General features: G+C 35.0%; 4 protein-coding genes across 4 annotated transcripts; 1 reads left to right on the top strand and 3 right to left on the bottom strand.

The window, feature by feature from the left end:
• Positions 1 to 960: 960 nt before the first annotated feature.
• Positions 961 to 3,053, top strand: LOC110697835 (protein COBRA-like). The gene is made up of 4 exons (XM_021875238.1): positions 961 to 1,441; positions 1,732 to 1,891; positions 1,982 to 2,262; positions 2,371 to 3,053. Exons 1-4 carry the CDS (start codon positions 967 to 969, stop codon positions 2,661 to 2,663), a joined length of 1,209 nt encoding a protein of 402 aa, XP_021730930.1. The 5' UTR covers positions 961 to 966; the 3' UTR covers positions 2,664 to 3,053.
• Positions 3,054 to 3,104: 51 nt separating this feature from the next.
• LOC110697826 (COBRA-like protein 4) lies at positions 3,105 to 5,469 on the bottom strand. The gene is made up of 6 exons (XM_021875227.1): positions 5,216 to 5,469; positions 5,008 to 5,087; positions 4,482 to 4,938; positions 4,165 to 4,312; positions 3,787 to 4,064; positions 3,105 to 3,545 (listed from the first exon to the last, which is right to left on the bottom strand). Exons 1-6 carry the CDS (start codon positions 5,364 to 5,366, stop codon positions 3,265 to 3,267), a joined length of 1,395 nt encoding a protein of 464 aa, XP_021730919.1. The 5' UTR covers positions 5,367 to 5,469; the 3' UTR covers positions 3,105 to 3,264.
• Positions 5,470 to 5,973: 504 nt separating this feature from the next.
• LOC110697392 (F-box/LRR-repeat/kelch-repeat protein At2g27520-like) lies at positions 5,974 to 7,095 on the bottom strand. The gene has a single exon (XM_021874771.1). The coding sequence runs from the start codon at positions 7,093 to 7,095 to the stop codon at positions 5,974 to 5,976; it is 1,122 nt and encodes a 373-aa protein (XP_021730463.1).
• A 6,798-nt stretch (positions 7,096 to 13,893) lies between these two features.
• On the bottom strand, positions 13,894 to 24,895 carry LOC110697382 (probable serine/threonine-protein kinase WNK6). Its single transcript, XM_021874764.1, has 4 exons — positions 24,777 to 24,895; positions 18,072 to 18,081; positions 14,890 to 15,923; positions 13,894 to 14,188 (listed from the first exon to the last, which is right to left on the bottom strand). Exons 1-4 carry the CDS (start codon positions 24,893 to 24,895, stop codon positions 13,894 to 13,896), a joined length of 1,458 nt encoding a protein of 485 aa, XP_021730456.1.
• Positions 24,896 to 25,968: the final 1,073 nt, after the last annotated feature.

Genomic DNA, 25,968 nt, shown 5'->3' with positions numbered 1-25,968 from the left:
ATGTACAATTATGCATGTAGTGGTACCTTTTACCGTCATATTTTCAACCCTCATGTTCCCATTATTATTTACAACAATTCCATCCTATATGCATTGCTTATTTGCTTGTAAATAGGCCCTATGCGATAGGAGTTCTCCTACTTCTGGAAGCAAGTCAACCGCTGTCGGGACCTTCTTACAGTAGTGAGGCACGTTGCCCTTAAACTTGGAGCAGTCCCCTTGTTCAGTTGTTTGTGCTCCCACCATTGACCATATTACTTCTTTCTTCGGCCACATCCATCCAATTGTCCACCCAGGGCTCATTATTTATCGTGACCACTGCCTGTTAAAAGTGCAGCATATATGTCTCTTGTCTCGTGTTTGAGAAGTTGATTTCTTAAAAGAGAGGAGAAATTCGGTACTTAACCATCTGGAGTCCAAGACATTAGATCCCATTTGACTGTTATGCTACCATTTGGATCTAATGGATCAACCGAGATATAAATTGTACGGAATATTGTATGTTTTGTGTTCATCAGACATTCATATGATCGACGAAAATTAAAAGTACTGCACTTAGTGGCTCCCTTGACACTAGAATAAAAGTACTACTGAAGAGTAATTTGCAATAAGGAATAATGCAATTATGTGAATACCTCCATGTTTCTATTTTTGCCTAGATTAGTTGGTTAGAGTCTTGAGGGTTTAGTTTGTTTGTTTGTTTGTTGTCTTTTGGATGTTGCAAGGTTATGCCCGCTTTTGATTCAAAGCATTTAGAATGCCTGCCATATACGTGGATTCAATTTGTTTGTTATCAGCCACATTATGAATAATCTTTCCTAAGCCATATACACGAGATTGCTAAATCACCAAGTTTCATTTTGTTGACTAAATTTCTACTTCAGTATATTATATCAAAATATGCAAACAGTTATGTGAGAAGCAAATTTGTCTCTCTTCCCCGTTTCTTTTGTTAGTTAAATTCTTATGCTTTGTTTCTGGCAGGCTGTCGTCACAATGATTAACTTCCAGCAGTACCGCCACATTCAAACCCCAGGGTGGACACTTGGATGGACATGGGCCAAAAAGGAGGTAATATGGAGTATGGTGGGTGCACAAACCACAGAGCAAGGAGATTGTTCAAAATTTAAAGGAAACATTCCTCATTGTTGTAAAAAGGATCCATCAGTGGTAGATTTGCTTCCTGGAACACCTTACAACCAGCAAATCGCTAACTGCTGCCGCGGAGGGGTACTAACTGCCTGGGGCCAGGACCAAGCCAATGCTGTTGGCGCTTTTCAAATTAGTGTAGGTCAAGCGGGAACATCTAATAAGACAGTTAAGCTGCCAAAAAATTTCACATTGATGGCACCAGGGCCTGGATATACTTGTGGGCCAGCAAAGATTGTGAGGCCAACCCAGTTTACGACATCTGATAAGCGGAGAACCACTCAAGCTTTGAGTAAGTGGCCTTCTTATTAATCTTAGGCATTTAGGTTGTTGATTATCTTGGTTCCTTGAACTTATGAATCATGGAGAGTACATTCTCTCTATTTAAGAAACTAAACATAGTTTCTGACTTATCTGTGATACTTATAACTGATAGTCTCAGATTCATATGCCAGTTCTTGAATTTATTGTTTTCGATTATGCTTTCCAATGATGTATTAATGGTCACTAGAGCTTATATATCTTGCTGAGGTTGAAATGATTTCAAAGTTTACTAATAGCAACAACATTTCTTCTTTGCAGTGACTTGGAACATAACTTGCACGTATTCTCAGTTCCTGGCTCAGAAGACTCCTACTTGCTGTGTTTCTCTCTCCTCATTTTACAATGACACTATCGTACCCTGCCCAACTTGCTCTTGTGGATGTCAGAACAACATAACCCAACCAGGAAGCTGTGTTGAGTAAGTGACCTTATCAAAGTGGTATTTTGTGGAAAAGCTTTCATATATGCTCTTTTTGTTCTGACTAAGAGGTGATAATTGCAATTGCAGAGCGGACAATCCCTATTTAACTTCAGCCATTTCAGCAGGTGGACCAAAATCTAGTAGCAAACCTCTACTCCAGTGTACCAGTCACATGTGTCCAGTTCGGATTCATTGGCATGTCAAGGTCAATTACAAGGACTATTGGCGTACTAAGGTTACTATTACAAACTTTAACTACCGAATGAACTACTCGCAATGGAATCTGGTTGTGCAGCATCCCAACTTTAATAATCTCACTCAATCGTTTAGTTTCATGTACAAAGGATTGACGCCCTATGATGGTTTGAGTAAGTATCATCTCTTTGTATTTACTAAATATATACCAGTCAAGTGTTGATTGATTGCAATAGTTTCTAATGATTCTCTACTGGGTAATTTGATGTTGTTTGTTACAGATGACACTGCCATGCTATGGGGAATTAAGTTCTATAATGATTTTCTTAATGAAGCTGGGCCTTTCGGGAATGTGCAGTCAGAGCTGCTATTTCAGAAAGACAAAACTACTTTTAGTTTCGAGAAAGGATTTGCTTTTCCACGGCGGGTGTACTTTAACGGAGATAACTGTGTGATGCCTCCTCCAGATGCTTACCCATGGCTACCAAATGCTAGTTCGAGACCTATTATCTCTCTTCTACAACCTGTCATGACTATCTTGGCAGCCCTGGCTTTCTTACTTGCATATGCTTAGAGAGAGACATGTTGCTTTCCAGATTTCTCTTGAATCACTTGTGTGATGCACTTTCACCTTGACACTTACCAATTGGTCTCATTGCTGCTTCAAGTCCAGTGATGCACTATGACCCTTTTCAGGTACACCATTCATCGCTTCTAGAAAGAGCGTCCATTGTCTAATGAAGTGTTTGTCTAATGAAGTGTTGAAAATGAGAATCTGATGCCGTTTTTTTTAGAGATAGGCTCTTTTGTACACGTATTTATACTTTTAATTTATATTCTTTTTTTTTTTTTTTTTATTTATTATTCTTCTTAGAGTATTTATTGAGACGCGTATTTCAGTCGTTGTAACTTGTAAAAACTCTGGCCATGGAAATGCAAGTGTTATATAGAGTTGCTTGTTGTATTTGCTGCGATGCATTCAAGATTTGATGAAATTCACAATGCTCATCCTTCAGAAATATTGCAGTATGATTATTCAAATTCTATCTAAAAATATGCAGTACATTAAAATAAGATATCACAATTGTATAACCCTTTTAAATCAAGGCAGAAGCTTAGCTTAATGCACGCTTACTCAAAAATTCACAAGCAACATGTTGGTGAAAGAGCATTACCTAAATAAGAAGAACCATTAATGTGTATGTACCGGCTACCATTAAGTAAGCAAAGGAAATCATACTGGCCGAGCTTGGAAGTGAAGGATATGCATCAGGTGGTGGAAGTCTGCATTCATCTCCATTGAAGTAAACTTTCCTAGGAAATGCCCATCCTTGTCTGAAGGTGAATGTGCTTTTGTCCTTCTGTAGAAGTAATTCAGACTGCACATTCCCATCAGGTCCAGCTTCCATTAAAAGATCATTATAAAACTTCGTACCATAGAACATACCAGTATCATCTGCGAAAAAGGAAATAGGAAGAAATAAATCAGGGAGATTTAGCGCGATTACTTTGTAACTGCTGTTAGGAGGAGTAAGATACGTATATCTAAACTCTAGAATAATAAAATTCACCTCCGAACCTATATAATCTTTACATATCTTTAATGGAAAATTTTTCTATTTAGTATTTACTAGGAGGTCGATATCAAAAACGAAGTGTGTTAGTTGTATAAATATTTTCTGATTAGAGGCACTTACTAACTGAATGATACGGTACAACAGGCTTGTAGTCAAAGCTGAAAACTTGGGTGACATTGTTAAGATTGGGATGTTGGACCACCAATGTCCACTGAGTATAGTTCATGCGATAATTGAAATTAGTTACTGATATCTTGGCACGCCAGTAATCCTTATAATTGATCTTAACATGCCAGTGGACTCGGATAGGGCACATATGATGTGTGCATTGTAGAAGAGGCGCATTATCCTTCCTTGGAGTGTTTATTCCTCTTGAGTGTGATTTCTTTGAGTTCATCCTACATTTCAGTCAGGCACAAAATGAAATTATAATGCTACTGATTTTGTTGGATATATTCTACACTAGGGAGGTTGGAGGTATATATATTGGTCGTTTACCTGATACAGCTACCTTTGTTGTGGCAGCCACAAGAACAAGATGGGCAAGGGACGATTGTGTCATTGTAGAAAGACGAGAAGGAGACACAACATGATGGGTTCTTTGAAGCCAGAAACTGCGAATAAGTGCATGTTACATTCCATGTCACTGCAAGTTGAGAGCAAGCTGTTCAGTATGCTAACATTACAAACAAGTCAGATAACTAACAGATTATAATTTGTAAATTTATATTTTGTTTGTGATTAGGGATGAAATTAAGGACATTGAGGGAGCTGCTTTAAAAGGAAAGACTGGGTAATTGACAGAAAATACTTACTGAGCGCCTGAGTTTTCCTCCGGCGATCAGTGGTGAGGAAAACTGTGGAAGGCACAATTTTTGCTGGGCCACAAGTATAGCCAAGACCAGGTCCTAGCAATGTAAAATTCTGAGGGAGCTTCACAGTCTTGTTTGACGTGCCAGCCTGCCCAACGCTGACTTGGAAGGCAGAGATCGCGGCAGCAGGGTCCTGTCCCCATGCTGCGACTACTCCACCCTTGCAACAGTTTGCAATCTGCTGGTTATAGGGTACTCCTGGAAGCAAGTCCACTACTGTCGGGACCTTCTTACAGCAGTGAGGCACGTTGCCCTTAAACTTGGAGCAGTCCCCTTGTTCAGTTGTTTGTGCTCCCACCATTGACCATATTACTTCTTTCTTCGCCCACATCCATCCTATTGTCCACCCAGGGCTCATTATTTGCCGATACATTTGGAAGTTGTTTATCGTGACCACTGCCTGTTAAAAGTGCAACATATAGTGTTTGAGAAGTTGATTTCTTAAACAAGATGAGAATTCAGTACTTACCACATAACCATCTGGAGTCCAAGACATAACATCCCATTTGACTGTTATGTTACCGTTTGGATCTAATGGATCATATGCCTCTGTAATGTTGGGGAATAAATTGAATAAGAAAACATACAAATAGATTCAGTTGATAGGAAGATCATAAAATAAACATTATTCTGGCAAAATTATCAGTGTTTACAAGAATACAAGCTCAGAGCATTACCTGCATGATAGGAAAGCATGAGAACAGCAAGTGCAACATAGAGCGCGAACTTCAGTTCAGCTTGTGCAACTAAATATTGGCGCTGGCATTGCATATTCCTTTCTTTCGCAACGTGTTTTTGGATGAAAGGTACACATGTTTTACACCTCATGTTCTGTTTTTTTAGCAGAAACACTGAGGGATAGTTGTGAAAAAACAGATAAAGATGAGATCATATATGGCATTGTTTCACCTGGGGTTGTTAGGTGTGTCATGAGATATTTCATATCTCATGTTCCATTTTACCTTTTACCTTTTATCTGATTGGTCAGTTGGTCTGATTACTTCCTTTTTAAGTAAGATTTTAGTGAGGAAGTGAACTGAACATTAATTATGTTTTCGAGACAGTTGAGCATAAAAAGGTCAGCAATATCTCTCAATCATGTAGGAAAGCTAGAGTCTACCAAAGTTAGCTGATATTATTTGGTATAAATTGTTTGCCAAGTATACATCGTTCTATACCATACATTAGCGTAGTATACAGAAATCAACCGAGATATAAATTGTACGGAATATTGTATGTTTTGTGTTCATCAGACATTCATATGATCGACGAAAATTAAACTGGTAGTACTGACTCTAACCAGATAAGCTAAACCAAGGACATGGAAAACACTCGATTATAAGGAGAAAATCATAGAATTTATTATTATTATTCTATTTTTGCAAAGCCAAAGGCAAATTAAACACTGACACGAGTACTCCGTAAAAGATTTGGTCTAAACACGGACCAATTTTGTACTTTCTTCACCATTCATATTATGGTATGTCAAAATCTTCCTTTGGTTTCGGTTGTGCACTACTAAGCTCTCCATATAAATGCCAAAATAGCTATAATAATAATCTTCCAAATGTTGTATCCGGTGACTTCTGAAGTTATAAGAAAATATATTACTTCTAAAAGATAGGATAAATGTATTCTTCTCAACATTGAAAATAACCGTACGAAAACCTCTGGTAAGAAACCGGTGAGCTTTTGAATTTGAATCTCCAGTATACCAAAGCCGCCATGATTTAATTTTATCTACACCATCCTCGACCAAAACCCATATGCAGGCACTATGAGAAGACATAGCGAAAATTGCTACAGACTCACTAAGGACAAAATTAATTTTAACTAGACCTGGTTGTTTAAGAGCATCAGGCAAATCCACGAAGACGAATTCCTCGGAATCAAAATCGAACGATACAAGATGATTATGTACGCCAGGAGGTTTATCCTTTTCAAAGCCTAACCAGCACAAAGCACCCTTACAATAAAATTCATCCGCATCTTCAAAACTTAAAAGGCCTCGAACGTGAGCATCCGACCTATCTTTAATCCTCCAAAGGTTAGCATTTGATGAATAAACCACTATCGAAGAATTATCATAAACAAAAGTAACAACCTTATAATCATTAGTAGACGGAGCGAAACCTAGCCAACATGTCCAAGTCATATAAGGACAACGGGGGATCGACCAGGACTTTCGAGTACAGGGATTATGAAATACCATCTCATCCTCGTCGACCTCGTCCGGCGTAATTGCATAAAACGCACACATCAAAATTAATCCATATTCGCAGCATATTACTTCACAATTAAAAGGAGTTTTAAATATTTCGTCAATTTTTCTGAATGTGTCGATACTATAAACTGCAGTTTTGTCGGAGTTCATGGCTATCGCGTACTTGGGTTTGTTGTTGTAAATTTGAAGATGCAAAAGACTGAAATAAGAGGAATCAATTAATGAACACCAGCTTTTACAAACACACCTTAATCTCATTAAGCTTTTCACCGGCAGCCTCGCTAAGATCTCTGTCCACATATCCATCGTTAAACCCGGCAATGCTTCCGCCATTGAGTCAGTATTTGAAGTTATTACGGGAGATTGGAACTAATACCGTTAAACTCACAAGAAATTTAGGAGAAAACGGCTCAATGAGCCTTTACCATTAAAGGCATATATATAGGCTTACAACATTAACCTAACAAGCCAAAAACTCCTAACAAGATATATACAAATATATACACAAAATATATCTCAAAACATAATTATATCCTAACACAAATCATATCTTTCACAAAAGTATATCTTATTCATATGTATTTTGGTAGTGTGTTTATCACTTTCTAATAATATTTACTTGTATATATTTTTAAATTTATAATTTCTGATCTTATTGTAACTAAATGATGTATCTTTATATACTACTATCCTATACCTATTCATCAGCTTAACTTTTTTATAATGTATACAGTGTAACTTTTTGTTATCAACCTTTCGATTTCATTCTCAACATTATTGTGTAAAATGATATCTTTATGAACATGAAATTTGCAAATTCCGTCTAACGTTCCATTTTAGATCTAATGTAATAGCGCACTCACACAATATTCTAAACTTGTATGGCACATCAAAGAATTATTTATAAAATATAAATAATTAAAAATCGAGAAAGGAAATTTTCTATTACTTGATCTTGATAACCAACTTTCAAAAAAAAAAAATTTGAAATTCTAAAATTTATTGATAGCCGAATTAACTAACTACTACTAACGGATAAAATAAAAATTGAACCGTAACTTTATAAATACTTATTTTGTACTTATTATAGTACTATAGTAGTAACTACTCCATAGTAAGACTAGTAACTCATATAAATTTACAACAGTTACTAGTTAATGATGTTTTAAATTTCCATTAACAAATTTGCACTTGAACATGCATATACACTTTATGATAATTGAACAGACTGGGGTGTTGCCCAAACATAAGCCCATTTCAACCAATTTATGCGGTTAGGCCGAATAAAAGTTCTAATCTGCTAAAATTCGAGATACGAAAATCGAACCTACGCAAATTTTAAGGTACACCATGGTGCACCTAGAAATAGGTGCACCACGTCTATACTTTTGAACATTTAGTTAGAGTTATTGAAAAATAAATTTTAATTGGGATTATTAGAAGTAAATCGCTTATAGTTAAGATTATTAAAATGTATTTATTCCATGTATATCATATCTTTCACAAAATTGTATCTTACCATGAATTCATATGTACCTCGTAGTATATTTATCTTTTTCTGTTAAAACCTATTGTGACTAAATGATATATACTCCCATATTTATCTATCAGCTATACATTTTAACCTTTTTTTTTTAAATGTGATTATATCATATCAAATATGATTATATCATTTAAAAACCGATTATGTAAATGTATCATTTAAAAAGTGAATTTATTATTAAAAAAGTATTAATCAGTAACTATGTTACTTTAGAAGAATACTACAAGAGGGGGGTGAATTGTAGTACGAAGGGAATTAGCCAACTTTTTGCGGAAATATAAAAACTAAACTAATGGAACTCAAAGTCACACAAAGAGATTTTAGCGTGTAAAACTTCTTGGCTCTAACAAGAAGAAAAACCACGACCACTTGGGATTTTGGGAAATATTCTTTACTAGAATAGGGAAATCAACCTATTACAAGCTAAAGACTCTATCTCCAAGTTCCTCAACGAACGTGAGTTCCCAACAGTAAGTCCGATTCCTCAACATGTTGCTCTTCTCTTCTTTTTCACTTCTCACTCTTTTTCTACTGACTTCTCTAGAGTTCACTCAAACTCCCAATCCCCAATTACAACTCTTGAAAGAAATACTTTAATGAAAGAAAATAAGAAAGTTATCAACTTAAAGTAGAATACGACTCTTGACTCTTTTAAAAAACAAAGAAGATAGAAAATATGATTGAGCAAGGGTGATGTTTTTCCAGAAAACAACTTCGATATTTATTGGAAAATATAGCTTGATCAAAACGCCACAACCTCCACTACTTACGCCACTACTGCTGCACATCAACGCCACTAATCTCCACCACTTCCAGAGTTTCAAACATGTCCTAGAACCCAGGGCACGTTGAGCCTCATTGAAGTAGTTTCTTTATTAAGTGGAGAAGACTTAGGGCCTGTTCACCCATTTACTAAGCTGAACTGAACTGAACTGATTGGAGCTGAACTGAACTGAACTGAACTAAATAAAGCTGAAATGAATATTTTATGAGAGAATTAGGGAAATTAGGAGCTGAACTAAATTGATAGGAGCTGAACTAAACTGAACTGAAATTAAACTGAAGTGAACGGGCCGGGCCCTTAATCAACATTAGTTGCGGAAGTTTAGGAGATCAGTTATGCAAGCTTTTTGAAAGATATTTTTTTCGAAAATAAAAGATATTAATTTGAGATCAAATTAGATAAAGATATTTTCAATAACAAACTTCCCTATAATTCAGCAATCTTTAAATTCTATCTAGCTAAAACCAATTTTAATCGCATTCTACTAAGCATCCAACTTCAAATTACTTTCACTTACATAAAACCTTAAATATAAAATACTTTAGAGTTTATAATTTCTCTTAGGAAGTCTCTGCTCCAAGCCTTCATTCTCCCACTTCTTCTCCAGAGCTTCTGTTCCTTCAAAGGAACACTGCTACTAATCTTCTGTTTCTGTAAGCTTCAGTTCCTTTGCCTCGAATAGCTCTGCAATCTTTGACTTATCAAACTACACAACTTATCAAGACATTAGTCCAATCATAAGTTTGACTTGTGTTATCATCAAAACATCAAGGGCAACAAATTATATTATTCGAAAGATAATTATATCATTTAACAAGTACAAAAGTTGGCCTGGGATTATTATATAATAATCCTTAGTTGGGATTATTCTAGGTAAATCACCCGATTAATTATTGTAGTTGCTTTAATTTTAATAATGGTTCAAAACTCAAAAAATACCTACTTGTATCCATCCATACCTTATAAAGGTACAAGATTCCTCTTTTGAATAGTATGATGTCAATTATATCATTCAAAATGTGTAAACATAATTCCAGCAAAGGCTTAATCATGAATTATACGGCCTAAGGCCAAAGAGGGGGGAGGGGGGGCTTGAATGAGATCAATCTGATTTCCTTGAGAGATACCCTTGTTTGCCAGCCAGTCAGCAGTCCTGTTGCCTTCCCTATAGACATGCTTTACAAGGAGATGCGGCATGCATATGCTATGAAGCTTTGGGTGTGCAACTCATTTAAGGCTGAGTATGTTATTGAGCTGGAAAGGTGAATGGGGATTCCTGCAAATTCAGATGGATAACAAGGCTGCTGTGTTGGCTTTAAATTAGTAAGTAAAATAATTATAATGTTAGGACAAGCAATTAACACAAGTTAATTTAAGACATTGACACTTTTTACTATGTTATGTCTTCCAGTTTTCACTTCACTTCCCTCATCCTAATTACTTGTCTTACGACATTAACATATCCACCTCTGCTTCTGCTTCTGCTTCATGCCTTGGCGGCAGTGTTGGATTCTTGATGTCTCATGTGTCCTTCGACCGCCACCAGAAGTTTCCTCGGTAGATATATTCGAATGATTCGGAGCATTCTCAGAGATTGTAGCTGTGTACTGTCATTGTTAATATTTTCATAGGCACAAATTCTGTTATCAGTTGTTCCATACTCTGACAAATTGATGCAGCATTTTCAGCTGACCAGCCAAATTTTTCTTTGATCATCTCCATGACTTGCAGAATTGTATAAGTTTCGAGTGAGAAATCAAACTTATTCCTCTTATGATCATAATCTATGAAGTCCATGTGTATCATTTTGCGGTCCTTCACTTTTCCTTTCAATCCAAATTTCTTATTTCCTTTGTCATCATCAATTACCTTTTCTATTTCCCTTTCATATTGCAGTACTGGTCTTAGCCTCTAATCACTCGAGCCAGGAGGCGGGAATTCCACTATACTAGTTAGTCTCAGATTCGGAAAACTACATCCTATTAAATACATGCTAGGATCCTCAATACTCAGTTCAAGAAACGGATCATTCAAGAGCTCAATCGCAGTACGTCTGACATCTACACCACCTACACACTTCTGAATGAACTCCTAAAGCTCTTGGTCAATCACTCTCAAATTAGTTAATTATAGACTAACGAGATGAGAGGATTAAAAATTAAAGAGGTGGTACATATACTTGTAAAAAAAGAAAAACAAATTGCATAATCTCAAACTTTTAAAATCTTACAACTAAATTTACCAATGTTCATATATGTAAATCACACATTTACAAATGTAAATCGATCAAATAAGAAATAAAAGAACTTAATCTCAGTTCGTTGGACCTAATACTGAGAACTCATACTTATTGACACACTAAGTATCACTAACATATCTAGAATTATTCAGAACATTTCTGTACTATGACATAAACCAAACTCTAATTTTGTACTAAACAATTAAACTGATGAATCCAATTAAACTGACGAATCCAGAAATAAGCTATTGACATGCCAAGATATAACAGATTTCTGAAGCAACTATATTCTGTCTTCCTGTTGCCATTTCCCTCATCTTAATCACTCCCATCAGACGTCTCACCTTGCAAGTGCTTCCTGATCATCCAAGTTGAAAATATCATATCTTTCACAAAATTATTGAAAAATAAATTTTAATTGGGATTATTAGAAGTAAATCGCATATAGTTAAGATTATTAAAATGTATTTATTCCATGTATATCATATCTTTCACAAAATTATATCTTACCATGAATTCATATGTACCTCGTAGTATATTTATCTTTTTCTGTTAAAATCTATTGTGACTAAATGATATATACTCCCATATTTATCTATCAGCTATACAGTTTAACTTTTTTTTAAATGTGATTATATCATATCGAATATGATTATATCATTTAAAAACTGATTATGTAAATGTATCATTTAAAAAGTGAATTTATTATTAAAAAAGTATTAATCAGTAACTATGTTACTTTAGAAGAATACTACAAGAGGGGGATGAATTGTAGTACGAAGGGAATTAGCCAACTTTTTGCGGAAATATAAAAACTAAGCTAATGGAACTCAAAGTCACACAAAGAGATTTTAGCGTGTAAAACTTCTTGGCTCTAACAAGAAGAAACACCATGACCACTTGGGATTTTGGGAAATATTCTTTACTAGAATAGGGAAATCAACCTATTACAAGCTAAAAACTCTATCTCCAAGCTCCTCAACGAACTTGAAGTTCCAAACCGTAAGTCCGATCCCTCAACATGTTGCTCTTCTCTTCTTTTTCTCTTTTCACTCTTTTTCTATTGACTTCTCTAGAGTTCACTTAAACTCCCAATCCCCAATTACAACTCTTGAAAGAAATACTTTAGTGAAAGAAAATAAGAAAGTTATCAACTTAAAGTAGAATGCGACTCTTGACTCTTTTAAAAAAACTAAGAAGATAGAAAATATGATTGAGCAAGGGTGATGTTTTTCCAGAAAACAACTTCGATATTTATTGGAAAATATAGCTTGATCAAAACACCACAACCTCCACTACTTACGCCACTACTGTTGCACATCAACGCCACTAATCTCCACCACTTCCAGAGTTTCAAACATGTCCTAGAACCCAGGGCACGTTGAGCCTCATTGAAGTCGTTTCTTTGTTAAGTGGAGAAGACTTAGGGCCTGTTCACCCATTTACTAAGCTGAACTGAACTGAACTGATTGGAGCTGAACTGAACTGAACTGAACTAAATAGAGCTGAAATGAATATTTTATGAGAGAATAAGGGAAAATAGGAGCTGAACTGAACTGAAATTAAACTGAAGTGAACAGGCCCTTAATCAACATTAGTTGCGCAAGCTTAGGAGATCAAGTATGCAAGATTTTTGAAAGATATTTTTTTCCGAAAATAAAAGATATTAATTTGAGATCAAATCAGAAAAAGATATTTTCAATAACAAACTTCCCTATAATTCAGTAATCTTAAAATTCTATCTTAAACCAATTTTAATCGCATTCTACTAAGCATCCAACTTCAAATTACTTTCACTCACATAAAACCTAATATATAAAATACTTTAGACTTTATAATTTCTCTAGGAAGTCTCTGCTCCGAGTCTTCATTCTCCTACTTCTTCTCCGAAGCTTCTGTTCCTTCAAAGGAACGCTGCTACTAATCTTCTGTTTTTGTAAGCTCCAGTTCCTTTGCCTCGAATAGCTCTGCAATCTTTGACTTATCAAACTACACAACTTATCAAGACTTTAGTCCAATCATAAGTTTGACTTGTGTTATCATCAAAACATCAAGGGCAATAAATTATATTATTCGAAAGATAATTATATCATTTAACAAGTACCAAAGTTGGCCTGGGATTATTATATAATAATCCATAGTTGGGATTATTCTAGGTAAATCACCCGATTAATTATATAGTTGCTTTAATTTTAATAATGGTTCAAAACTTAAAAAATACCTACTTGTATCCATCCATACCTTATAAAGGTACAAGATTCCTCTTTTGGTTAGTATGATGTTAATTATATCATTCAAAATGTGTAAACATAATTCCAGCAAAGGCTTAATCATGAATTAAAGGCCTAAGGCCAAGGGGGGGGGGGTGGGCTTGAATGAGATCAATCTGATTTCCTTGAGAGATACCCTTGTTTGCCAGCCAGTCAGCAGTCCTGTTGCCTTCCCTATAGACATGCTTTACAAGGAAGATGCGGCATGCATATGTTATGAAGCTTTGGGTGTGCAACTCATTTAAGGCTGAGATGATGGCAGTAGAGTATGTTATTCTAATGATTCGGAGCATTCTCAGAGATTGTAGCTGTGTACTGTCATTGTTAATATTTTCATAGGCACAAATTCTGTTATCAGTTGTTCCATATTCTGACAAATTGATGCAGCATTTTCAGCTGACCAGCCAAATTTTTCTTTGATCATCTCCATGACTTGCAGAATTGTACAAGTTTCGAGTGAGAAATCAAACTTATTCCTCTTATGATCATAATCTATGAAGTCCATGTGTATCATTTTGCGGTCCTTCACTTTTCCTTTCAATCCAAATTTCTTATTTCCTTTGTCATCATCAATTACCTTTTCTATTTCCCTTTCATATTGCAGTACTGGTCTTAGCCTCTAATCACTCGAGCCAGGAGGCGGGAATTCCACTATACTAGTTAGTATCAGATTCGGAAAACTACATCCTATTAAATACATGCTAGGATCCTCAATACTCAGTTCAAGAAACGGATCATTCAAGAGCTCAATCGCAGTACGTCTGACATCTACACCACCTACACACTTCTGAATGAACTCCTAAAGCTCTTGGTCAATCACTCTCAAATTAGTTAATTATAGACTAACGAGATGAGAGGATTAAAAATTAAAGAGGTGGTACATATACTTGTAAAAAAAGAAAAACAAATTGCATAATCTCAAACTTTTAAAATCTTACAACTAAATTTACCAATGTTCATATATGTAAATCACACATTTACAAATGTAAATCGATCAAATAAGAAATAAAAGAACTTAATCTCAGTTCATTGGACCTAATACTGAGAACTCATACTTATTGACACACTAAGTATCACTAACATACCTAGAATTATTCAGAACATTTATGTACTATGACATAAACCAAACTCTAATTTTGTACTAAACAATTAAACTGATGAATCCAATTAAACTGACGAATCCAGAAATAAGCTACTGACATGCCAAGATATAACAGATTTCTGAAGCAACTATATTCTGTCTTCCTGTTGCCACTTCCCTCATCTTAATCACTCCCATCAGACGTCTCACCTTGCAAGTGCTTCCTGATCATCCAAGTTGAAAATATCAGCATACCGTCTAATTATTTCTTCAGAAGTGTCGGATTCATGGTGTACATTTGCAATAGGCTCAATTAATACATCGTTAAATTCAGACATGACCTGTTCAACCCCTTGAACCATCCAACGGATGTTTTCCTCTGACATGCCAATTAATTCGCCTCTTAATCTGTCCATTTCTGGAAGGGTATCAGTACCGAGTGTGAACAAAAATTCAACATCATCAATACTCCTCAGTGTCACAGACAGTTCATTGCCCACCCTTTTTCCTATGAGTACTTTTTTCGTAGGATCATCAGTAGGAGGCGGTGCGGGTAATCTAAGCACATGAGCTCGGACACCAGGAACAGGTATAGTAACTGACTGCATTAACCCTTTGCTCAACAAATTACCTAAAGAAGCTTTCAGTTCCTTACTGTGCAAACACATGTCAACGAACCCTTTCAGCTTTGGGGGTTTTATTGCATCTAATGCCCTGTCAGGATCTGCATACTTCTGGCTAACACGTATCATAAGAAGTACACACAGTCCCAAAGAACGCAACTCGGAATATTGTGCTTCTTTTACATGATCCAAATCAGAATCAGACTTCAGAAAAGACTTTGCAGAAGTCAAGTCTGCTATCTTGACAATGCTTGAAGTTCCCGAAATTGCAATGTCATTCAAATTTATGTCAGAGTGCACAATCACTGGATCTTGTTCATGTAAAAACTGCAAGCCTAACAAAATCTGTTTACACCACCTAGCAATGCAAGTTTCTTTGTGTTCCCCCAAAATCTTATGAATCTTGCAATATTCCCCCAAATTATTAGAATAATACTCGGTGATCATATGGAGTACAGCAACGCCATCCTGTAAATCAATCCAATGCTTAAAAACTTTCAAGAGATAATGAGAATTAGATTTGCAAAGCATATCACATTCTGCCACCAAAGCCCTAAAGCTACTTTCTGTAACAGTCTTCTTTATCCAAGCCACTTCTTTCCCATTAAGCCTATCATATCCCTTGAATACAACTTTTGACGTAGATTCTTAGATCACATTATTATATCTTGAGTATTGCCCCGATGGATCGGTTTCCATGATCGTATAATCGTCTCCTCTCCCTCCACGTGAACTCGAAGCCGCCATTACTAGTTAATAACAACAGCAAAACAGAACGAAAGAAAGAATTGCAATGGAATCAAGCTAATTAAGTTGATTTCTGAAGATGGAATTCTTGTTGGGTTATCAGGAGAAAAACAGAACGTTTGAAATAATGGGTTGAAGATGAAATGAATAACCAATGGTAGTGTACAAGGGTATTTATAATAGTTAGTGTTTGGTTCGTTGTTACTTATAATCAAACTATTTTATATATAAACCGATTAATATTCAATTTATCCATTTGTTGTAGTTAGTTAAGTCAGTTATCAAGATCAAGAATTAGAAAATCCCCTTTCTTGATTTTAATTTTTATTTTTAAAAATATCTTTAATTTGCCCTTCAATATTTCTTTTATTTGTTTAACAGTTTTTATTAAAATGACTAGTTTATAACTAGTTTAACTACCAAAAAATCGTTTGTGGAAAATACTGAAAGATGTGACTTGTGACTTGTGACTTGTGAGATCTGATATATATGAAATAACAATATTGAAAAATGTTAACATTTTTGTGAAGAAGGTTTTTCCATTAACTAGCATAGACCTGCGCCCATCGTTTTGTGTTGGATCGTTATTGTATGTCGAGAAATCGCCAAGTGAGTCTAATTGTTGATTTTTTGTTATTGCAGGAAAATGAATCAATAAGTAAAGGTGGATTTTTTTTTTGAAGCAATAAAAGGTGGAATTATTTATAAGAGTTTTATTGATACTAGTTGAGCAATCACTCGCAACGCGCGCATAGCCCTAAAATCAGGTGTGGATATTATGTATCGTTAGCACATAATAACTATTGTTGAACCTAAGCGCAACCCAAGGTTAGACTCCAAACACATTATGAGCCCTAAATACACAACTAAAGCCCAATCTGAATATCAGACTGAAAAATATTTTTAAAATCTAGGGTTTTTCTAAGCTATGCCCCTAAACTTCTTCGGTTTCTAAGTCGTGTCCATGTTTTTTCAAACGTCTAAGCTGTGCCCTCAACCTCACTATTTTTAATTAGCAATAACCTTTGACGTTAACATTAATTAACCAGGACATTAGGGTTTGTTAATTTTTGTTCCTAGTTACTTATTAAAAACATCAAAAAAAAGTTACAAAAACAAAAACATAAAAAAAATTAAAAAAAATAAACAAAATTTCCCCCACCGCCAAACCCTAACCCCTCCCCTAAACTCGCCGGAAAACCGGCCGACACTCCACCTTAACCACCTAAACTGGTCGGTCGGTACTGTACCTCCCCATCTCATCCACCCCTGATCTCCTCCCTTTCCCCTAACCCCCGCTACATCCACATTTTTTCTCGAAACCCCAACCAACCAACCACCCTCGTTCCTCTGTTAAACCACCACGAAACAACCCCCAACTCCCTTTCCCACACACCGAAACGACGAGGGAGAGTCGTTTTGAGGCGGGGGAAGGAATTGTTGGCTATTTCGCGATGATTGGTGTAACACCCTTTTCTTTAAAATACTTGTTTTGTCCTTTTTTAAAATACGAAATAGGAAAATCTAAGACATTACCGTCACCGTGAAAACGCCTAAGACAAATATCAAAGACGACACACCGCGGAAGATTACTTTTTAAAAACCATTTAAAACAAGTCAACTTTCAAAAAGTCAAACGAAGAAAGTAAAGTCAAAATAAGACAACTAAAGTCAACCTACAACTTGGAACCATTGTAGGCCCTTAAAACCAAACAAATATTTAAAACCTTCGCGTTAGTCTCATCAACACAATAAATATAATATTCAAAGCAATTAAACACATCACATTCCTATAGGAACTAAGCATGATTCGCTCTTCACTCATCCCCATCATGCAAATGTTTCGTCACCTGAAAAGCTCCACTTTACTTGTCCCCACTACTCGCCATTAGGAATGGGTCGTCGTTGGGCCAAGGTAAAGACAAGGCCAAACAAACATGCAAAAACACAATCACCAATGCCGAGTACATAAGCGTAATAAAACACACTAACATGCTTTCATCCTATCAACACACAACTTACCTTGTTGCACCTGTTCACAAGCATACAAGACCTAACTAGACAAATACATACTAATATTTATTTAATTTAATTACGCATCGAACGGGTTTCCAACCAACTACCTGCCTCAATAAATTGAGGTAAACTACACCGGGAGCTGACCGGGTAGGCAAATGTCACATGAAGTGACTCGACGTCCGATCCTGCGCATTATAAAAAATATAAAGGAAAATACAGCGTCCTGTACTCCTAGTAGAAGTTATGGTCAAATATAAAGTCGCATAACTCCCCCCATATGTTCATACTCAAGGTACATACGTTCTAAAAGTTTTGGTGCGTAATCTCTTTCACTTTACGTTATTTACATATTACTAAACTTGGTGATAAATCTCAAACCATACACAATCAAACATTATAATTCATTCAAGCAATCAAACATACCAAATTTAATTCTTGAATAATTAGTGACCACATAAATTTAATGTTAAACCCTTTTTAAACTAGCTCGGTGTTAATAACACCTTAAGTGCATAAGGCACCGCAAATCCTATCCCTCGGTGTTAGAAACACCTTAAGTGCATATAGGCCCTGCAATATAGTTTATTCCCGTGTACTAAGACATTTACATAGCTCCTTCCTCATGCTTATAGCATCAATAAAAATTATATGAACCATCATAAAATTCCCTTTTTATATTCCAAACCAAATTAAACATTTAGTTTAATTAAACATGCTCTCTGACATGACAATAATAAAAGTGTAGTTCATATTCAACATGCCAATATAATTAATTCCAATCACCAATTCATCATGAACAATTCATACATCACAAATCATTCACCAACATCAATCCAATCAACATATTCCATCCAACACCTATCATGATACTACTTGGAATTAATTAAACAAAGCCTAGCATGCTCCTATACACTTAAACTAACATTACCAAGTACGCGAACATACCTTGAATATGATCTCAAAATCGCCACGACTAAATAAAATTACTCACTTGGAAGTCTCCTACAAACCAAAATTATAAAGAAGTATTAATAACTCTTTTACGCAAATTTCCAGCAATATACACTTCTTTAAATCACTCATAAACCCTTTAAAATAATCTGAAATTTAATTTGAAACCCTTACTTTTATTCCCAATTAATGGGTAATTAAAAATCCTTTCAAGAACCCTACTTATAACCTTTATATAAAAAATTCCAACTTTATTCAACCATCAAAAAATGCTATAATTATGTTTAAGAACATTAATTTCAATAGTTTAAATTACCCGCAATCCAATTCCATCAATACTCATTAATTTAGAAACCTAGGGTTTTCAATTTGGGGTTTTTTAATTAAAAACTAAATCTGAAAATTTATAAATAAAATACTCATTATTAAACATCCTAAAGTCGTCACAAAACCCAAAAACAATAATTTGATTTAGGGTAGAATTAAATAAAATAAAAACAATAATAATAAAAAAAAAATTCAACACCACCGGCGCACACAACCACCAGGGTTAGTTGATGTCGCGCCACCTGGTGGCTGCTGCTGCCGGCGAGGGGTGTTGGTGGTGGTGGTCGGCCGATGGTGGCGTATGGTGGGCGGTCGGTGTGTGGTGTGTGTGGTGATTAAAACATTAAAATTAAAAATAAAGGGGAAGGGGAAAAATTAAGGAGATAAGAAAATAAGAGGAGAGAGAGAATTTACCTTTGGGTGCATTCCACCCTAAGCATATGATGGGTATTTATACCCCCTCTCAATAACACTCCTTACTTAAAATTCTTTTACTATCCTTAATGATCCCTTTCCTAATCAAACTTGTATTTTGACTTTCCATAAATACCATTGACTTTAAAATTTATCCTTTTATAAAATAATATGCCCCAATATTTCCAAATCATGAAATAAAATATTTTCAAGATTATTTAATAATTAAAATATACGTTTAATCAAAATCATTCTTTTTAAATTAATGAAAACCCTAAATAATTCATTTCGAATTATTTAAGTATTTTAATAAATACTTATTTAAATTATAAATATGTATAAAAATACGGGGTATTACAGTTGGTGGTCGATTTTTCTAGGTTGGTCGGTTTTTTGGGCTGGGTTGCGTCACGTGGTTATGTTCGTGGAGTGTTAAGGAAGGAAGGAAGGCGTGGCTCGCCGGTGGGAGGAATTTTCTGGGCGAGGGTGGAAAGTCGGTTGCCGGCAGCGACGACGTGGACTGATGGGCTGGGTTGTGGTGGTGGGAGGGTGGATGGTTTTTTTTCAAATCAATTCTTAATTAAGTTTTAATTATTTTATATTCTGATTTTTTAATTTTTTTTAATTTTTTTAAAGTGTTAGACCAATTAGAACAGGACACGTGTCAAATTATTAACGCCTCTTAACTTTCGTTAACGAATATGGCTGTCAAAGAATATTGTTGATAAAATATCGTGAGGTGGAGGGCATAGCTTATAACTTTGAAAAAGCATGGGTACAGCTTAGAAATTCAATAACTTGGGGGCATAGCTTAAAAAAACCTAAAAATCTATTACGGAGTAGTAAATATCTTTCGGCCTAGGCAATCAACAATGAGTATTGAGTTGTACAAAAGCTCTCACAACTCACAAGTTTCACATTTTTCTTCATTGGCAAATAATATACTAGTATACTTCCTCCATTTCAAATTAAATAACACGTTTGACTTTTGACACTATTTATAGACTTTATTTTGATTAACTTTTGATATATAAATTAATAAAAAAAATAGATTGGTGCCCGTGCGATGCAATTTTTTTTCCGTAATTAATTTGTCATATAAAAAAAACAACTGGTTACGTAGAATAAACAAATCCATTGTGCAATGTGTATAAGAAAAATGAAATAATAATGGAGAAATTATTAAAACTAAAATTGAGAAATTAAAAATTAGAGTAGTTGATTAAGGGTGTGTTCAGCGCTAGCATTTGAATAACTTTTAGGTAGCTTTTAGTGGTTTGACCACTGACTTGGTCAAACCACTACTTCACAAAAAATGTGAGTGTTTGGCAAAGTAGTGGTTAGGGTACAGTAGCTTTTAGTGGTGGAGGTAGCTTTTATGAAAAGTTAAAAATATTAGCTTTTGAAGTTAGAGGTAGTTGTTGAAAATTTAATCTATAGTTTTAAAAATAAAATATTGATTTTTATATGTAACAGCTAGTCAACCGCTACTTTACCAAACATTCATACCTAAATTATCTATCTTCACAGCTAACAGTTTGTTGACAGCTAAAAGCTAACTACACAGCTAACAACTACCTTCAAAGCTAATAGTTACCTTCATAGCAATATTTTTCACTGTATTATTGTTACTTTTTGAAAAAAAAAATAATAAAAAAAAAAAAGAAAAAAACTACTAATACTCCATTTAAAGATATTTATTAAAGAGTTGAATAATATTTGTTCAAAAAAAAATTAGCTTAAAGTTTATAGAAGAATTAAGAATACCAATAAAAAAAAGGAATATATTTTTATAAAGATATTGTAAAATATTTGGAATATATTATTATAGTTGTATTATACAAATATTCTGGGAAAAAAAAGTTTGATTAAAATGGGAAGGGTAGTTTTGGAGGGGGAAAACAGCATCGGGAATTGATATGTGTCACTTTTTATAGTATTAAGTAAAGGTGGGCACGGGCCGTGCCGGCACGCGGGCAACACGGCCATGGCACGGCCCAAAACGAGCACGGCTAAGGCACGACACGGCACGGCAGTCCACCCGGACGTGGGCCGTGCCGTGAACACTGTTTAACGGCACGAGCACGGCACCGGCACGGCGAGTTGGCACAAGGCACGGCCTGCCGACACGGCCCGCCGACACGAGCCACCTTATTTATTTTACAAAATATATATTAATAAAATTATTAATAAAATACTTATTTATTTTACAAAAATATATATTAATAAAATAATTATTTATTTTATAAAATATATATTAATAAAATTATATTAAAATACTTATTTATTTTACAAGTTGTTTAATGTTTTTAAAAAATATATATTAATTTTTTCTTAAAAAAAAATAAATAAATTAAATTTGTCACGGTGGCCGGCACGTCACGACACGGCTGGCACATGGGCCGCGGTGTGCCAAAATTTGGCACGCACGGCCCGGCACAAGTCATGCCAGACACGGCACGGCACGAGCCACCACTAGGCACGGCCCGTGGCGCCCGGCACGACACGATGCCCACCTCTAGTATTAAGTTATTGATATGGTCATGTGAAATCTTGTTTAAATATTTTTAATGTGTATTATCAAATTATCAACTTTTTATAATTTTTACTTATGGTAATTAGATATATTTACGATTGAACTTATGCATTCGCAAACCTGATAAAATAAACGTGTCATCTAATTTGAACTAGAAAAAGTAGCATTAATGGTATGATTTATGTTATAAGTTTCATTTTGATTCATGTGGTGAAACATTTAAACATCGGAAATATGAACAGAGTGATTTTAGTTTCAAATTATTTCCTACTTAACACAAAAATTCATTTTCTAAAATTTAAAAAAAAAAACCGTTAAAAATGAAAGGAAACGTTTTACTTGAAAACCAACAAGAACTATTAATCAAGCGGCTATTAGCCTAACATTGTTGTATTGGTCAGAATGTTAGGCATTCAAGAAGAATCTAATAGAGGACCAACTCAACTAAAAGCCTAGGAATATGTTTTATACCTCACATGAGAGCCCTTTAGGCTTGAAATGTGGATGCAGGATGGGCCCTCTGCATACCTTGCGCGAAATATTCCACTTGAAAGTGGGGGGTTGATGAGATATGAACCCGTGACCTTTGTGTCACGTTGGCTCTGATACCATGTTAGAGGATCAACTCAACAAAAGCTTCCTCTACCAGAATCATAGTAGGAAGATTGAAGTAGAAGAGATGTGTATGTTGACATGAATGTGTTAGAACTAGGGGTGGGACTTTTCAAACCGAACCGTGAAACCGCCAATTACCGAACCGAATCATCACGGACCAAACCGTTTATAAACCGCTAATTTCAAACCGAAAACCGAACTGAACCGTATAATGTCAAACCGAAACCAAACCGAACCGCTTAATTATCAACCCGTTACAAACCGTAGACCGATAACAAACCGAACCGCTCAAAACTAAACCGAAAGGGAACCAAACCGAATGGTTATAAACCCGTTATTTACCCGAACTGTTTATAATCCGAAACCGTTTTAACCGTAGAAAAAATTGTTTAAACTAAACCATTTGTAACCCGCTAACCGTTTAAACCGGCCGTTTATGAACAAACCGTTTAAACTGCAGGAAAAACCGTTTAATCCGAACCGTTGTAATCCGCTAATCGTTTAAACCGAACCGCTATAACCCGTTAAACAGTTGAAACCGAACTCTTTTCAAACCGCAACCCGTTTAAACCGATCCGATTACAAAGTGGTTAATTCAAATTGAATTATTTACAACTTAAATACAATTAATGTTTAATGTAATTTAACCGTAGCCATTGGTAATTTAATATAAGATATACATCTAATATGTCGTTGTATTAGATTACAATGTAAAAAAGTTAATAAATGTGGATCTAATCAAACGGCTTAGGTTAATACAACGGCATATATTACCTAGGCGGCTAGGCCAACAGCATTATTGATGTCGTTTATTTATTTTAATTAATATAAAATGTTACGTGCTAGTATTAATGTATTATTATATACTTTAATTTAACAAAGGTAACAATAAATATAAATTTAAAATAAATAACTTTAATTATTCCAAAAAATACATTTCATCTACATTTTACATTAAAAATAAATAAGTTTAGGATTTACATTTTACATATGATCATAAAGTATCCTAAAAACAAAATTTAACCTAAAAGAACAATCCTAAAAACAAAAGGCAGCAATAATCTTGAAGTAGCAGCACAACACCCAGGAGCAGAAGAAATAGCAGCAGCAGGCAGGAACAAGCTCAGGCAACAATAGACAACAACTCAGCAGAAGCAGGCAACAATATAAGCAGAAGCAACCTAGCAGGAACAACAACCAAAAGGAGATAAGCAGCTCACAAAACATCAGTTCAACCAACTTCAGAACTAATTTTTGTTTTTAAAAATTGCTCTCAGATTTACGTTTATCGTATCATCAATTCATCACTGAGCAATGGTAGTTTTAACTTAAAACTTGAAAAATGCTGCCAGCAAGTACATATACATTGAAGTCTCAACATAAATGACAAGGGCAACGATGATTCAAGATAAATTAAAACAGTAAGCATAAGAAACAGCAGCAACAAAACTTATCATAACACAAAAGGCAGCAACAATACTAAAGCAGCAACACATCACCCAAGAGCAGAAGAAACAGCAGCAACCTCAAGCTTACAGGAGGCAGGAACCAGCTCAGGCAGCAACAGATTAGCAGCTTAGTAGAAGCAGGCGACAGAATAAGCAGAAGAAGCTCAACGTGAATTGTAACCAGATTTAAGTTTACAATTTTTTGTTTTAAAAATTGCTTTCAGATTTAAGTTTACAATTTCATCACCGAACAGTGGGTGTTTTAACCCAAATCTTGAAAAATGCTACCAGCAAGTCTAAAAATAAATGACAAGGGCAACAATTTTTCAAGATAAAATAAAACAACCACAGTGAGGTAACAACAACAAGTACATGTATAACAACGGCCACAGCAAGGCAATACCGCTGCACAAATACCTGTTATGTAGATGAAGCACTTTCTGCTTCAATCTCTTTACCAACAAGAAGGACATCTTCCTCAACATCCCCTTAATAACCACAACACCAATTCTGGGTGGTAACCAATGCCTCAACATTCTTCGGCAAAAGCTTACCTCTATTTTTGTTCAAAATACGTGTAATACCCCATATTTTTATACGTATTTTGATTTAAATAAGTATTTCCTAAAGTATTTAAATAATTTGAAATGAATTATTTAGGGTTTTCATTAATTTAAAAAGAATTATTTTAATATAAAGTTTATTTTTAATTATTTAATAATCTTGAAATTATTTTATTTTATGAATTGGAGATATTGGGGCATATTATTTTTTAAAAGGATAATTTTTAAAGTCAATGGTATTTAAGGAAAGTCAAAATCCTAGTTTAAGTAGGAAAGGGATTATTATGGGTAGTAAGTAGGAGGTTATGAGAGAGGGTATAAATGTCCATCATATGCCTAAAGTGGAGTGCACCTATAGATAAATTATCTCTCTCCTCTTGTTTTATTTTTCCCCTTAATTTTCCCCTTCCTTGATACGCCCAATAATCACCTCTACTCTGATTTTGGTATCTTCTGCTACTTATGTAGAGATTTCGAACGGCAATTATACGTTACAACTACTTCCCAATACTTAGTGATGGTTAATTTGGGCTCTTTTTTGTTTTTTGGTTTTTAAAGTGTGAGAATTTGTGCTGCAATAGCTATCTTATCGGTGGGCCTCATGTTTTCCATAGTCTTCTTTTGGGTCGTGTATATTTCAATTAGGCCTTATTGACTCTAAAATTCAAAGTGGATTGAATTTGAGCCTTGTCAACAAAAATTTGAACGAGTCTAATAGAACTCCATTGTTTGAGCCATTGAGATTTGAGGCCACTAAATAGCTACTTGTATTTTAAATAAACGACAATAATATGCGTCTAAAATTATGTACATATTCGTGACTGCCCCACACACACGTTTCCAAGTTTCCAATAGTGTGGAGGACTGGAGGGGGGTTACTACAATTATACAAATGGACAACTCGGCTTGTGGTAGTGGCTACTGGCTAGTATAAAAACAAAGAAAGTTGGTAGATCAACCTCAGGAAAATCAACAACTTTCAACAACTTTGTGCTTAATAAACAAACTAATAACATTAGATGCATAAACTTGACCCTCATTTGGAA

The sequence above is a fragment of the Chenopodium quinoa genome, unplaced genomic scaffold (genome assembly GCF_001683475.1).
Source record: "Chenopodium quinoa cultivar QQ74 unplaced genomic scaffold, ASM168347v1, whole genome shotgun sequence".
Classification (NCBI taxonomy): Eukaryota; Viridiplantae; Streptophyta; class Magnoliopsida; order Caryophyllales; family Amaranthaceae; genus Chenopodium; species Chenopodium quinoa.
The sequence above is the reverse complement of the archived record's forward strand: the minus strand, read 5'-3'. Positions and strand labels throughout refer to the sequence as shown.